This window comes from Ambystoma mexicanum, chromosome 6q (genome assembly GCF_040938575.1).
Source record: "Ambystoma mexicanum isolate Mex_15411 chromosome 6q, UKY_AmexF1_1, whole genome shotgun sequence".
In the NCBI taxonomy this organism is placed as follows: Eukaryota; Metazoa; Chordata; class Amphibia; order Caudata; family Ambystomatidae; genus Ambystoma; species Ambystoma mexicanum.
In genome coordinates, this window is record NC_090937.1 from 122,090,272 (window position 1) to 122,105,633 (window position 15,362).

Sequence of the window (15,362 nt, forward strand, 5' to 3'; positions counted from 1 at the left end):
GGCCCCAAATATATAGGGGGTCAGTTTGTGCCGGCTTGAACATTTTCTCCAACCGAGGATTTACTGCTTATGTGACTGATGGTGTGAGAAGAGAAGGTGCAATTCAAGGTGGGGATAGATTGGCTAATAGCCCTTTTCTCCTTTAGGATGTCCTCGACAAAGTCAGGGTCAGAAGTACTCTCCTGTGTTTGGATCTGAAAATGCTCTGCTGCTCTTTTAAGCAGATTATTAAAAAGGAGTTGGTCGTCAATGGGCGCCGAGTCCCTGGGTTGCTGTAGAGGATCATCAATATCGCCAAAAACAACATGTGTCTCATCCAGGGTATGATGAGTGGGAGCGGCTGGCCAAGTACCATGATCAGCATCCGCTTGCCAAAGATTATGATCCTGATCTCCTTGGTTTTGCACCAATTAGAGATCACCTTGATCATTGTGAAAGATGTTAGAAGTGTCCCCATAGATTACATGAGGTGGAGAGTGATGGAGTCTGGAAGACTTGGGGTGGCTCACCCTTCTCACGGAACAGGGTATTTTGCTTAATGGGATACTTTTCAATAAATGTTACAAGTTGGGATACCCTGTCCATAGTCTTTTCAAATATTTCTTTTGTCCATGTTCCCATTCTTAGAACTTCAGGAAAGGGAAATACAATTTTTTCTGGGAGAACAGACCTTTTACCTTGTAGGTACTTAGACAAAGGGGCTCATTACGAGTGGGTCGGTCTGGCAAAAATGCAGGAAAAATTGCTGGTAATACCGGCTCTGGCATTTTTACCATATTGGCACGCTCTAAGTTTGCCTGTAGGGGCTCTGATCCACTGGCAGGCCTGACCTGCAGCTAATTCAGAACCCTACCGGCAAATAATTGCCTCAATTCCATTCCATGGAGTCCTACCGGACTCCATGGAATGGGAATTTACCGCCGTTGCCCGGCACCCGTAATATCCTAGTAATACAGGGAGATAGGGCACCAGTAACGGTAAGGTGCATTTTCCGGTAAACCACTAGAATTACTGGCGGGTTACCGGCAAACCCATAATGAACCAGTAGTGTAAGTGGAAGAGGTTCCAGAAGTGGTAACAGGGGGACTAGACAGCTGTGAAGGTGCCTATGGTGGTGATTTGGCATGTTTTTCTTTATGTTTATTTTTAGAAACATGTTTTGATGGCCATTTTGGCGTGTCCGAATCAGTGGTCAATGAGTGTTCATGACTGGCAACTGTTTTTTCCGTAGATTTAGAGCCATACAGCAAAGTCGAATGCGAAGGTGCAGCAGGCTTCGACGCAAGGGTTTGTTCTCTTTCGACAAAACTTTCGATGACATTTCAGTTGCCTTTAAAGCCCCTTTCGACAATCCCATCAAAGGTTGGCTTGGGCTTGTATGTTTTTGTTAGTGCACGTATGTGCCTTTGTCACCAGTGGACTTACCCACAGCAAAGCTTTCAGCCTGCCTAGTAGGGCTATGGACAGAAACGCTGGAGTCTACCAACTCCTCTAATAAGTCTTCGGCTTCCGAAATTGAGCTGTGTCTGGCGAGCTCAGGAAGTTCACCTCCAGTTCTGAGCCACAACAGCTACTTGGCCAAATGCTCCATCCACAAGGATGTCGGGACTATACTGCACTGATGATCGCTAATAAGGGTGAAACCAGGTATGTAGTCCTGACAGCTTTGCAAAATGTCTATTTTAGATCGATTAAGCTATGTATAAAATAGCACTGCCTTCGTAGACAAAGACAATTTCCTGGAGAAAAAGGTTTGCATTTAAGTTAATTTGCATAACAACAATGCCTTGCTGTTGTGGCTCAGAACTGGAGGTGAACTTCCAGCGATGTTTACTAGGTGGCATTGTGGAATGTGTGACTTGGGTCAAATGAACTTTTCGACTTTCACATTTCAGGTAAAAGTTTTTTTTTGAAACCTTTTTAAACCCACCATAACTTTCTTGGTGTTGTGAAAACTTGGCCAAGTGCTCCAACCACAAGACTGTCAGGATTATATGTGACAGGCAGTGCAAAGTGTATTTCTACGGTGCAAAGTCAATGCAGCCATTTTTCACTGCACAAATTACTTTGTACTGACTTGGCACCGACTTTGCACTGCAAAAATACACTTTGCACAGTTCCATGTACCAGGTTTTGTGTCTGCAGTGCAAAGTAACTTTGAACCGTGCAAAAACTCAATGAATTGGGCCCTTAGAGTTTTTTTGTTGTTGTTATGCTTGCCTTAAATCTTGCTGCTTTAGCTTCTGATAAAGAAAAAGAAGAATACTGCTCGCCTCTGTGTCTTTAATATAATCAAGGCTTTTCTGAAAGGTATTAAGGAGAATCTTCTGTGTGCTTGCATCTTCTCAGGTACCCTTCCAAGTGCAGATTCCACTATGGTCTGAGAATAACCACATACTCTTAATTTCATACTCGGCATATCAGACTACTTTTGAAAGTCCTGTGTGACTGAAGCTCCAAGAATGCTATTTCAAACCCAGCTGGTATGGCTGTTGCCTCTTTTCAAAGTCAAGTTTCTACATCTCAGCTGTAACAATGTCATGACAATGCGTATTGAACCATGTATGAACAGTGTGCACTATGTGCCAAGCACCATCTTGGATATGGCATTGAGTTACATGCTGAGCATAGCTCAACCTTTCACATGGGGTGTGTGATTTGCATAGAATTCTACGTGATGGGGAGTGTGCACTTGTGCAGTTACTTTTCCTTTAAGGGTATCTCTAAGCGACAAAAGAATCTGTAAAAGATAGCTCAGCGAGATGCAGGGAATCTGACTGTGGCATGGCGCCCAGTGTGTGTCCCCGAAAATTACTAAATCCATGACAATTATTGCATGCTTCACCCCTGGAGCCTTGGCCATGCTCCTCCACCTACTCCTTCTCATATGTAGTGGTGAAATCGCCTGCCAGGCCCAGTGGGCCTCTCCATTGTCTCTTCAGTGTGGGTTGCTTGATTTTCTACTTCTCTGACCCTCTCTCCCAGGCGCAGCACCTCTGCCTTCTGTTTCTCCGCATCCTCGACATCCCTGTGAAGCAAAGAACTTCTTAAGAAGCTTCCAGTATGTAGCTCCTCACTCACAACAAATGTTTTATGTCAGTTTTTTCCTATTTTAAACGACTTTTTGATCTCTATATAGGGAGATATATGTGGTAAAATTCACCTTTTAGACCAATGTTTCAATTGTTTCAAAGTGCTAAAAACCACACTCTTCAACTAACACTGCCCTCCTTCCATTCTACTGACCACCTCTCCTCACTATACCTCTGAGTTCTCATGTAACTAAGTATGCATTATGTAACTAAGTATGTTTTATGTAACTAAGCACGTTGTCTGTAACAAGCACCACGATGCCTTTGGGATGTTGTGCACTTTATAAATGTGAATAAATAAATACATACATTTGGTGGGGGAGGAGAACCCCAAATCCTTCTAGGAATTACGCTTGCTTGCTACATTGGCTTGCACAGTCTAATATGGGGCCACTTTGAAAAACATTTGCGAGGCCACTTTTCGTTCCCAGTCCACCTCTGTCCACATGCTTCTCCCCTGCCTTCCTCTGACTGTCATTCCTCTTCCTGTTGATTGCAGCGTTTACCCCCGTGCACATAGAACAACGAGGATTTGCACTACACAACAGCCAAAGGTGTCTGACTTGTCAATGCTGGTTTCTCTGGGTGTCTGAGAGAACACAGGCTCTTATTTATTTAAGGCTGTTTCTGTTCGCATTCTGCTTCTCTGAGTAAAGGGACAGTAGTATGAATTAGAGAGTATTTATATTCGTCTTTGTCCTAAGCTGTGTCACGATTTGAATTATGATTTGTTTATGAATGCCATTCAATCTGGTTAAATTCTCTCATAGGTGCATTTTAACACCTATGACTTAATGAGCCAATTCATTAGAATAAGCCGCCTGTGCAAATGCCTTTGTGCAAGATGCTTCAGGCCAGAGGCATATTGTGTATTTGCATGCTGAATAATGGAGTGCACAGTGCTTTAAGTGCATAAGAAATCCAGCGGCCCTAACTGGTCATGAAAGAATATTTGGAATGGGGACATGACAAGCATCTGGCACGGCCTAAGTGCTGCAGGTAGTTAAGGAACCTTTAAAAGACATGTGGCGTAGGTAAAAAAAAAAAAAGGAGGAGCCTAACAGAAGTGAGCTTTGCCATATGGCCTGAAATATATATTTAAAAAAGGTGTGCTAACAATTATATAATAGATCAGCATTCACAAAATCTAATAGAGTAAAATAAAAAAAATATATCAAAAGAAAAAATCGAAATATTTCAAAACAAGTTGTTTTTCAGCAAATCTGTTATTCTTATGCATTCATTATAGTCAATCATGTTAATGGAAAGCTTTCGATAAAATAATCTTTCAAAAAAATCAAATTATGTGTTGTCTTTATTATATTTACATGTTAATGCATTACAAAATGAATATTATAACTCCAAATAGACAAAACTGGTGATGTGATTTAAACACTGGGTCGATAGTGACATCTTGTGGGAAAGAGCAGTACAATCCCTATGTTTTCATTGACCTTTGATGGACATTGGCATTTATGGAACCTGGGAAACACATATCATATACTCAATGTAATGTTCTCAGTAACGTGCTCTTGCTGTGTTTCTTTTCCTTGCACCTGGCCTGCACTGTTGCAGGTTAGGCACGCGGGAGAGCGTGATGCAGGTATGGGGCCTTTACAGACCCCTGCCTGCACTCTCTTGCTCAAAACAGAAACACCTGGAATGGGTAGAACGATACAATGTGCACTGCCAGCGAGGAGCCATTCAAGGAGCACCACTCGATATGTAGACCCAGTAACCATGTGGATGGAGGTCCACCTGCAGGCTTACACACATATCGGTGGTGGGGGCCAATGCATATATAGGCATGAGGTGGGCGCCTGGCACTCAGATATGCAGAGGATGCGCAAGTGGGAACCTCTTGTCCAGCTCTCCTACTGCATGTTAAACAGATGTGCCTTTTTAACATTTACCTTGCCCCTCTTGCCAATCTGATCTCCATCTTCTCTCCTCATTTCCAGTGTTATGCAGATGATACTCAGGTCTCCTTTAAGCTTCCCTCATCTACCTCCTCTCCTTCCTCTCTCATTCCCGACTGACTGCTATTCAGGCATGGTGTGCTGCTAACGATCCCTGTCTTAATCCCAGTAAGACTGAGATCCTTCTTCATTGGAACCCCCTTTCCTCCACCCTACTCTCTGTCCACCCTCTTCGGGCCCTCTCCCCTCACCCTCTTTGAGGCAAAAAACCTGGGTGTCATCTTCGACTCCACCTTCTCCTTCTCACCTCATATTGCTGACCTTGCCAAGAAGGCTCACTTTCAGCTTCACCTCCTCAGAGGCATTCACCCTTTCCTCACCTTGCCCCAGAAACACAATGTCTCTAGAGCACTGGTTCTCTCCAGGCTGGACTACTGCAACAGCCTCTTCCTCAATCTGCCTCTTTCCTCTAATACAGAATAGGACTGCAAGACTTATTGGCCTCAAGCTTAGGGACTTCATCTTTCCAGCCCTAAAATCTCTACACTGGCTCCTGGTGGCTTCAAGGATCAAATTCAAGACCTTCTGCATCACCCACAAGGCCTTCTGGCCCATGCTACATCCAACTTTCTCCCCCTAAATACCGCCCTGCTAGAGTCCTTCAGTCCTTTGGCTCTAACTCTCTGCAAGTCAGACACTTCTCTAAGCAGAGAGTGGGAGGGTAGATCTCTTTCTTCGGCAGGAGCCTCCTTCTGGAGCAGCCTTCCTGCCCCTCTCAGCCTCGATCCAGATCTCCTTAATTCCTGGAACCTTCTCAAGACCTTCCTTTTCTCCTCCACCTTCACTGTGTCCCTTCCCTGCTAAAACCTCCCATGATGCTGTGACTGGCTGCCTGGTCCTTTCTGAGTCATACAGGGGCCAGATCCCCCCTCGACCAGTCTGCCTTAGCACCCCCCTACCAGAACTTGCCTTCGGGCACCCTTCCTTGACTAGTCTATTGAGTCTTGTACACCCTACTCCTCACACTAGTTGACCCCTATCCCTCTCCCAGTGCACCTGCCCTCCCGGCTCCTCCTAGCACTTACCCAGCCCTTGGGGCCCTGCTCCCCTTTGTCCCCCTCCTGTCACCTTCCCTTTGCCCTAACCTTCCCCCCCACCACATTATCTGTTTGCTGCAATTGCACATTCTGAATGTCACAAGGTCTAGCAAGACGGTTATTGCTGTTTTACCCTCCTCTCTTCCCCTTCCCTCTTAGTTTTGTGGCGTCTGGAAACACTTTATGCTGTATAGGCGCCTTACAAAGGTTCAATAAATAAAATAATTAAAATGTTGGTCCCATGCGAGAATCAGGGAGCCTTCAAGAAAGACATGCTGGATGCAAGCTGTGACAAGTACTTTGATCATTATCAAATCACTTGCAATGAAATCCCTATCCCACCACATGAAAAATCGAAATTTCCTAGCATCTAGTGTATTGCTTCTGTACTAACACATTCCAGCAGTTGTCTATTGTCCATCAAAGTGTAGTTCAACCTTTATGTGCCTACAATCAATTTCAACTTGTGTCACAATCTTTGATGACTTCAATATCAGGGCTGAGTGATTTTCTTACACATTTGCACAAGGGACGATTGAAGATATGAACTGCCTGCGCTTCACACCATTTTTTCAGAACGTATGCAGGATGCTGGTTATAGTGTCAATCACATTTTTTCCATGAATAACAACAACACATCACAAGCACAAGTTCAAGCATTCCATCACGAACACAGCATTGTCTCTTTCTTGGTATACGAATTTAAATATTTCTTCTGAAGACTTAATTGAAGCTTTCCCCAGCATAATCCTTCCTTTGTTATGTGTGACAATAACTATCTTGAGTGTTCTTGAAGATAATGTAACTGACAACTTAGACATTGAGCCTCCTTGAAACCAACCCTCACTACTTCAATGTTGCAACCCAAAATCGTGCACAACCCTTAAAAAACGAATGGTTTTATGATAACATACAGAAAATGAAAATTTTGGAAAGAAACAACAACAAGCTGAGTCATACATTTATGAGGATTTGGTCAAAAACTATTGTTGTATTCAGGAGGGTAACTTCTCCTCCAATTATAACGGGCATGTTTCGATCATCATATGCAAAGTTATTTGAATGCATGTGACATTCATTAGGGACTATAGGACCTGTTCAGGACCGCTGTACCACTATTTCTATCAGTGTTCTGTTTACTTTGTTCAAATCTATTTTTATCAGCTTTCTTTTTACTTGCTTCAAAACCATATCATTTGTTCAGGACGCATCACTTCTAATATTCCTCCATAGATTCCATCAAACAGAATTGCAGTGCTCACCATGTTCACAGCATACAATCATGGAAACTTCTTCTTAGGTGTCTACATCTTGGCATACATGTATGACTCAGCTTGAGGTTGTCTCTTTACAAGATGTTATTAATGTTGGGAAAGGTTGTCTGTTGTATACAATTTATGATTTATTTATTGTCAATTCTTATTTCACATATGGCAACCATTGTACTCTCTTTGTACCAGATCTTTCTGAGTAAAATGAGTTCACTGATGATTTACATGACATGAATTTGTTTTCACAAATATATCACTGCCACCTTTTTATTCACCACGAAATCGATACGCTCCAATATGCTTATGACTTAAATCCACATATAAGCATGGGCGTAATTTTAGGGGGGGGGACAGGGGTGTTTGTCCCCCCCCAACTTTCATAGCACACCATTTTGTCCCCATTCATTTGGCTGGTGCACCTTTTCATTAGATGTCATGCCCCCCCAACATTTTCAGCAAAGTTACTCCACTGGATATAAGACCCATGGGAACCCACTGGCATTACCAAGGCAGGAGTCGAGTGCCTCCTATTCATTTAGCCCGTGATTAAATCCTACCTTTTTGCCTGATTTTCCCTTATTTCACCAGTGAACCAATCTCCCTTACCTTTTGTGTTGACCTCCTAACTGAGCGATTCACACGTATGTACGCCTCACCTTCAAAACCCAGGACATACACTCGACATGAAATCCTCATTGCTCAAGTGAATGCAGTGACAAAAAACAGCTTTCTTCCACCTCTCCCCAAGGAGGAACTTTTACTCTCCCAAACAGAAGAAAAATAAACTCTTGCCCTGTCAATTGTGCTTTCTGCCTTGATTACTGCAATGGAAGGTAGGCTTGATTAATGGAAAAAACTCTGCCCACGTTGCCGATATTCCAGAAATTCCCTGCACACCTCATATTTGTTCTGACACTCTCTGACCACATTGTTCCAGCAGTCAAGTCCCTCTGTGTTCTCCCTGCGAAGCTCTGTTTCCCCTTGCCCACAGATCCTACCATGGTCTTATCACGAAACACCTCAATGTAAGGCCAATCTCCTAAAATCTTTTGGCCACTGTCCAGAACAGATACAAATATTTTGGTGGTAGAACTCTTCACACCCAATGCTTCCCTGGAATACCATCCAGATTAATGTATGCTGTGGATCTAACTGACATTCTGCAAGGCCCACCTGTTCTGGCTTGCCTTTGGCTAATGAAACATTCCGCTCTTCTCCCTATTCTTACCCCCCATGTAACCCGCACCCTCTGAAGTGGTTTATGTCTGTTTGAGCATGTTACAAAAATTCTAAAACAAAATCAAATACTCCTGAATCCTGTGTCCAGCATTCTCTGTGACTATGCACCTGTGCTCATATTTGACTGATGAATGGCAGTCTTTGCGAAAATAATGATGCCATAGAAACTCTCCACGACCAATAATAACCTATTCCCGAATCCTTATCAACTGTAATCTGTGTCAGCCCTTGAGCCCAGCATTTTCACTAAGTTGTGTTCCTCGCATTTCTTAAGTCCTAGAGAGATCCTAAAATGTCGCTTCCACTTGCCACAATCAATAGTGTAATTTGGCCTATGCAATGTTAGTTATTTGTCATAATTTGAAAGTAGATCTATCAGGCGTTTTTTTCTCTTTACAGTGGTCCTGTGGGATGCCATTACAATGCTTCACACATAACTTGAATACTCCCTCCATCACTGGTCGCAAAATGGAATATCTGAGTGGGCCAATTTTGTAGGCTACTTGAAAATCTATGTTATTTCTCATCTCATTAATAGGCTATTTTGTGTGGGGCTAAGCTAAACATTTAAAGGAAAGAATCACTCTTAGTTTTGTTACTTAAAAGAGAAATATTATTCAAGGCCTCTCTTCATCTACTCGTTCATAACTCCTAAAACACTGCAAATTCACAAGCTATCTTATTCATTTACAGTAATTTAAGCCCTTGCTGTCTTGTTTCAGTGGTGGTATGTAAGTCTGAATATTGATCATCGGATATCATGCAATTCATACTACTTGTGCATTTGTAAAGCTATAAAATGCATTTTCTTATCAAAAAGAAGAAAAAAAAGATGCAGGCCACAATAATTCTATTTGACATTATGGTATATTGTCACCCAACATTGAATCACAATGCCAGCTTGATAACAGCCATAATTGACATTCGTCGAAAATATGACATTCCACACATCTTATTTCGATGACTTCAAACTTCAAGGCAACCTTGTTGCAGACAAAGAAGGCTGTTATCTTCAGGTTAAAGAGGCACTCCCTGCTAACCACTGGTTTACCAGACAAGCTTTAGCTCTATGCAGATAACCCTCCCACTTTCTTCAAAGCAGCCAATGGCTGTAGATCATACTCACTGTTTCTCTGGTGGAGACTGACGACACACAGTTACTTTTGGTCCTCGATGCCAATGAGAGGCGACTTGAGATCGAGCCCCGAAATGATGACTCCGCCGTGGAGCATGACAAGTAATCTTTTTTCGAAATCCTGATCAGAAATCGAAGGCAGGGTACAGCATCGTGAATGGTTTTTCTGAGCCAAGAGAAAAAATATTTGTTTAGGGAAGACAGAGGGACTATTTAAGCATACTATGGAAACACAGTTTAGGAACTGTTCTAATTGTTCATTGTCTCATCAATTAATTGGATAGCTTTGGACATACTGTGAGGCTTCCGGGTGCCTGCCTTAACGCATGGTAAATTGACACCATAAAGATTTCACCTGTATGAAATCTGGCAATATGGTACACAATCTTGTAATGTTTGTAATCTCTTTGCTTTATTAACGGCTCAAACTGTTTTTCTGGAATTGTATTTACACATAGGTTTTTCTTTTCCATTTTTCGTTTTTCTTTAAAGTAGCTAGAGTACTTATTCCAGGTTGAGCCTGTAGTTAACATTCAGTACACACTTTAGTTCTTTGCACAAATATTTATGTCTGAAAACATGTGAATACATTTTTTGCCATTGTATATAAATTGAATAAATGTATTTGAAGTGACAAATCAAAGCATAAAATATTACTTTTTCTGTTTAAATATATACAGAATAGCCCAATGTGCTCCCTGAAAAATGTAGGTGAGATACGTGTTAATGAACTCTGTGGATTGTCTGTACAGAGAACACAGACATTTCTCAGTCTCACTGCGCTGAAGAGTGCAATAGTGACAGGTGGTCCAAGTAATTCAAAGAAGGAGGGATTTCTCATGAGTCCAAAGAGTTTAATAACGAAGTAGCCTGACACGTGTTTCGAGTCATCACCGACTCTTCATCTGAGGCTGAAAGTTTCAAGAGCTAGCCTAACCAATTAAGTATATCGTGGCCAGTGCCAGATGCACTCTCTCACTGCTTCGCAATTGCGGAACTCTGTGCAATGCGGTTCAGCTCAGTTCAGCAGCATTGCACAGATTTCCACAGGCTGCTATCAGGGACCTAGCTGTTCCCTATCTGCCGTTGAACATGACATGACGTGGAACAGGCATCAATGTTCAGCCAACACTGCTCGACACGTAAGTACATTTGTCTGTTGAGGATAGAGATTAGCTAGTCATGATAGAGTGAATCATCCAGGCATGGGAGAAAGAAGTTCAATAATATTGTGCTATGTAGCATTTCAGGATATGGCGTGATTAAAACAGGAATCCTCTGACAGAGAAACCCCAGAGGATAAGACCTGAAATGAGCCAGGAATAAGATATATTTCATTGTCCTAATGCCGGCAGTACACATAAGACTCTCATGATGTTCTCCATCTCCAACATATACTAGTACCTCATATGTGTACACATATTATTTTCATCTGACATCATTATAAGATACATTTATCAAAGAAATGCCACAGTAGCACAAATGATCTGAAATTCCACTCCATATGTTACTTTGTGCGTGTAGAACTCGCCCCAGCTGGTTGATGGAGAAAGAAGGAGTGAATGTCACTGGAGGCTACTCGAGTCATTACTTTACCGACAGGGCTGGCATCATGAAGAGGTGCTGCTTAGTGTCTGCTGACTGATGCGCTGTTACATATATTAGAAGGCACAAAGCAGGTCGGAGGAACAAGCTATAAAGAAAGAGATGTGTTTCTAATGATGATAATTTGTTAAATATCTGTATAATACAGCCACTCAGTAGTGGATGGTAGAAAGAGGTGTTGTAGATAAGAAGATGTATCTAAAAGGTATATATATATATATATATGTCTACATTTTCAATTGTTTGTATTTAATGTAGGTACTGTGTCACCAGTACTGTGAAATATTGGACTGGTAAAATTGTTTCTCTATAAAATAGAAGTCAAATTGATATTAAAAATAATAATATTTATTAATGAGTGATTCGCCATTATATACACAAGATGTTCTACACCAAGGGGGAGTTGACTGGTACTCTTACCATATGGGGATGGAGTGGCATGGTTTTCAGGATTTTCTATTGACATTCAAAATTATTTGAAATCCTAGAGTCCACCCTTATATAGAGTACAATATCATTGGTCAAATCCGCCAAGTTTGCTGTCAATCTTAGCCATTCTTCCATGAATCTATGGTCAATATTGAGTCGTGCTGATGACAAGTCCCGAACCACCACGACCAATGGAAGAATGGTCATGTTCCAGTGCTTGCAGTCGATCATCTTGGATATATATCAGGGAAAATGTTTTCGTACAAAAGCCCAGCTGGGAGCCGGCAAAAGAATTGGATGGGTATAGGTAATCCCAGTATTGCTAAGTGACCTCTCCATCTAGACACATAGCTGCAGTTGGCAGGTTCTAGGTGGGAAGCTAATTCGAGCTAAAGGTAGGAAGCAAACAAAAATTATTATGAGGAGGTATCAAATGCCAGCTGTAATGAAGGCAACACGACCTGAAGATGCACCCTCTCCTGGCCCCTTGTCCCACTGTATCTGCTGCGGTGGCCCCCAGAATAGTGGACATTCCACTCCTGCTTCTGGCATCTCTCGCTCAACACTGTCACATGTCTTAAAGTACATTTAAGGGAGAGTAGTACTTGTTTGGTTGCTTTAATGATATGATGGAAATTACCCCAGTTAGTGGTCCAGAGACAAAGGCCAGGTTCCCTGAAGGGGGGCGAAGTCTACCTAGAGGCCACAGACCTGGATGGTAAGGTCTATAACACCATTAGAGTGTGTGAAGGAGGAAACCCGGCCAGTCTCATCAAGGACTTCCTGTGACACTGTTTGTTCATGTCTCCTTGCCTAAAGCCCAGTGTGTAAACATCATAAAGAGAAGATTAGAGTGGAGCCTTTGCAGGCAGATAAAGCCTCCACTTGAAGCTTGTCGTTTGGCTAGAGAGCTGCAAGCTTTTAGAAGAACACAAGAGTAGCATAGAACGCAGGCTTCTGATGTGGTTAGAGCTTGGATTTCACACTTTTTAATTGTCTAAATGGAGAAGGAAATTGGCCATGCGTAAAGTTAGTCTCCAAGTTTGAGTGAAAAATGAGAGACAAAAAATGTGAAGGTTCTATGCTATGGCTAGACCACAGATCGTGCTCTAGTGCATTTCCGGCAACCGGATATGTACATTGGCAACATTTACTTGCAGCATTTACAGTACAAATGAAATAGCTAATGCGTTTTACGAGTGCTTGATCTTCCTTTCTATACGCACCTTCAAATGTCCTTTTCTTCATGGTAATGAATAGAGCCATACATGCTTTAACATGACTCAGGATATGTTGCTGAAGCTACAAGTTAGAACTCTTTGACTACGAAAAGATGTGAAGGCAATTTAAGTGATATTCTTAATTATATGTAATACAATCATGCATTGAGGGTTGGAATACATAATTCTGAAGTGGCTTACTGAATTCTAAACGCTTGACAACTTAAACAGATAAATAGCTGATTGTCAGGGAAGAATATATTTGGTATTCGTACAGGCAAATAAATACGTTTTCGAACTCTTTTTAACTGTTTCATCACCTGATACATTCGAAATGTCTGAAGACAAACAAAGGCCAAAACAATCCTACTGGTGTTTCTCTATTCAAACGTCTGCACTACAGAGCAATTAAGCAAGAACAACACATAATTAGTGTCGCTTAGACTAAACACATTATTTCATGACGGTATTGAATTTTATTTTTATCAAACCTTGTATTCTTTTTATTATTTACATTTTGTGTTTTGCACAATTTATATTTTACAAAACACACTTTCAAACAAAATAGATTTCTTACAAATTAAAAGAAGGGGGGTGTGCTAAGGAGTAATATAGTGTGCCTAAACAATTAATTCCTAAGTGCCATGTGCAAGATGACACCTCCAATTGTGTTGTTTAATCATCCCTACATAATCAATATGAACAGGAAAAATTATGTTAATTTTCATATTTGTAATCACCAGAATCATGGGTGTAGTGGGAAAGTAGTGAGAAGCTTGCTTCCTTAGATATTTCTGGCCTTTGCCTGTGTAGAGCACGAGCATTGTACAAAGGACCATGAATTTGCCCCATTGCTGCCATGATAGCCTACAGGGAAATGTCATGGCTGGGGCTACTCAATTGCCTTTTCCTATGGGGAAGCCAAGTCTTTCGGCTTTATTTTGCATTTTTTCACATTTTTACTTCGCCTTTCTGAGTAGGTACTATTGCAATACATAAGGATAAACAGTACAGGTGGGCTACTGATTTCCCTTTTATGATTGCCACTGAGGAGAGGGAGTGCTCATCTGTGCGTCATCACATGTAGATCAGTGTTTTTGAGGACAGCATTGATCTATGGGTTGAAGGAGGGAGCTCACTGGTTACTGAGCCTTAAGCAGTTTATGGAGTCATTTAGAGCACTGGAAACGTGCCAACCAATCAGATATCCAGGAATGCAGGCTAAAATCCACGATCTTCAACCATGTTCCTCCATGGCCTACAGCTATCTTACCTGCTGCCAGAGGCCACCTTCTGCGTTCTGATTGCCTACCACATACAGTAGAAATAGAAAGCGGACAATGCTTTCTATTTCCATTCTATTTTCTTGATTAACTGTTTTATTAAGAAATATGGTTTTGGTGAAAATATCAACAGCTATTCACAAAGTGCAGGCACTTCACAAGTTTGTTTGAATCAGAAAGGACCGAAATAGGACTTCATTGTTCTAAGGTTGATGATGTGAGTGCCATTAAATTGGGTAATAACAGCACTTAGACGCAGGAGTTATCTGGCATTAAGCACGATATGAGAACCTGATATACTTATGATGTTGCATGTGTCAGTTGCTCCCCTTGAGGAAACACCTGCTGGCACTTAACTATTTGCCCAAATCCTTATCATTGCAGAGGAACCCCTCCTGACAAAACACGCCGATGTAATAATGACCCCCTTCCCTTCTAGAATTAGTGATAAGAAAAGAAAACCAAACGTTACTGCAGTAACTTATCATGCTAAATTTAAACGTAATTGACAATATAAATCCTTTAAAAATTCTTGACAAGATTGTACCGGGCATTCAGAATAGTTTGCACAGAGGTTTAGAGAAAGCTAACAGATCAACAAGCGAGCGCCTTATTCTTGGGCCACAGTCACCCATTCAAAGGATCTACTTTAGCATAGCCTGAATATATGAGGAAATTAGACTTTGTGCTGGGTCAGCGCCATACTCTGGCTAGAAAGGTAAACACTGGTATGAAATCTTGGAACCATTAAATGAGCGCACTCAGATAAATGGATCAATTTCCTTAAGAATTACGTAGGAAAGGTCTATGAAGGTTCCAATAGGGTTTTTGTCTACGTCTATGCTAAACCTCTTCATGAATCACGCCCGGATCAACTGATTCTCTTATGCACCAATGACCACCTGGAAAACTAAAGTCCCAGGGCCACACTAATCTTCCAGGATGTCTTGGTGATAGGTTATTTTCACTTTGTTACTGTTTTGCACTTGAACACAATTCAATATCCTATGAAAAATGCATATATGGCTATAAGGTCAGACTGCTTAAATGCCAAAAACGAAACGTTACACAC

At 41.6% G+C, this 15,362-nt stretch overlaps 1 protein-coding gene across 2 annotated transcripts in view; it reads right to left on the reverse strand.

Annotated features, from left to right (window-relative positions):
- The window catches only part of LOC138515816 (melanopsin-like), an 894,150-nt gene that overhangs the window by 119,973 nt on the left and 758,815 nt on the right, over nt 1–15,362 (reverse strand). For both annotated transcript variants that reach the window (XM_069630561.1, XM_069630560.1), the window contains exon 8: nt 9,745–9,919. In XM_069630561.1, coding sequence (XP_069486662.1) covers nt 9,745–9,919 — 175 coding nt within the window. The remainder of the gene's footprint in view (nt 1–9,744; nt 9,920–15,362) is intronic.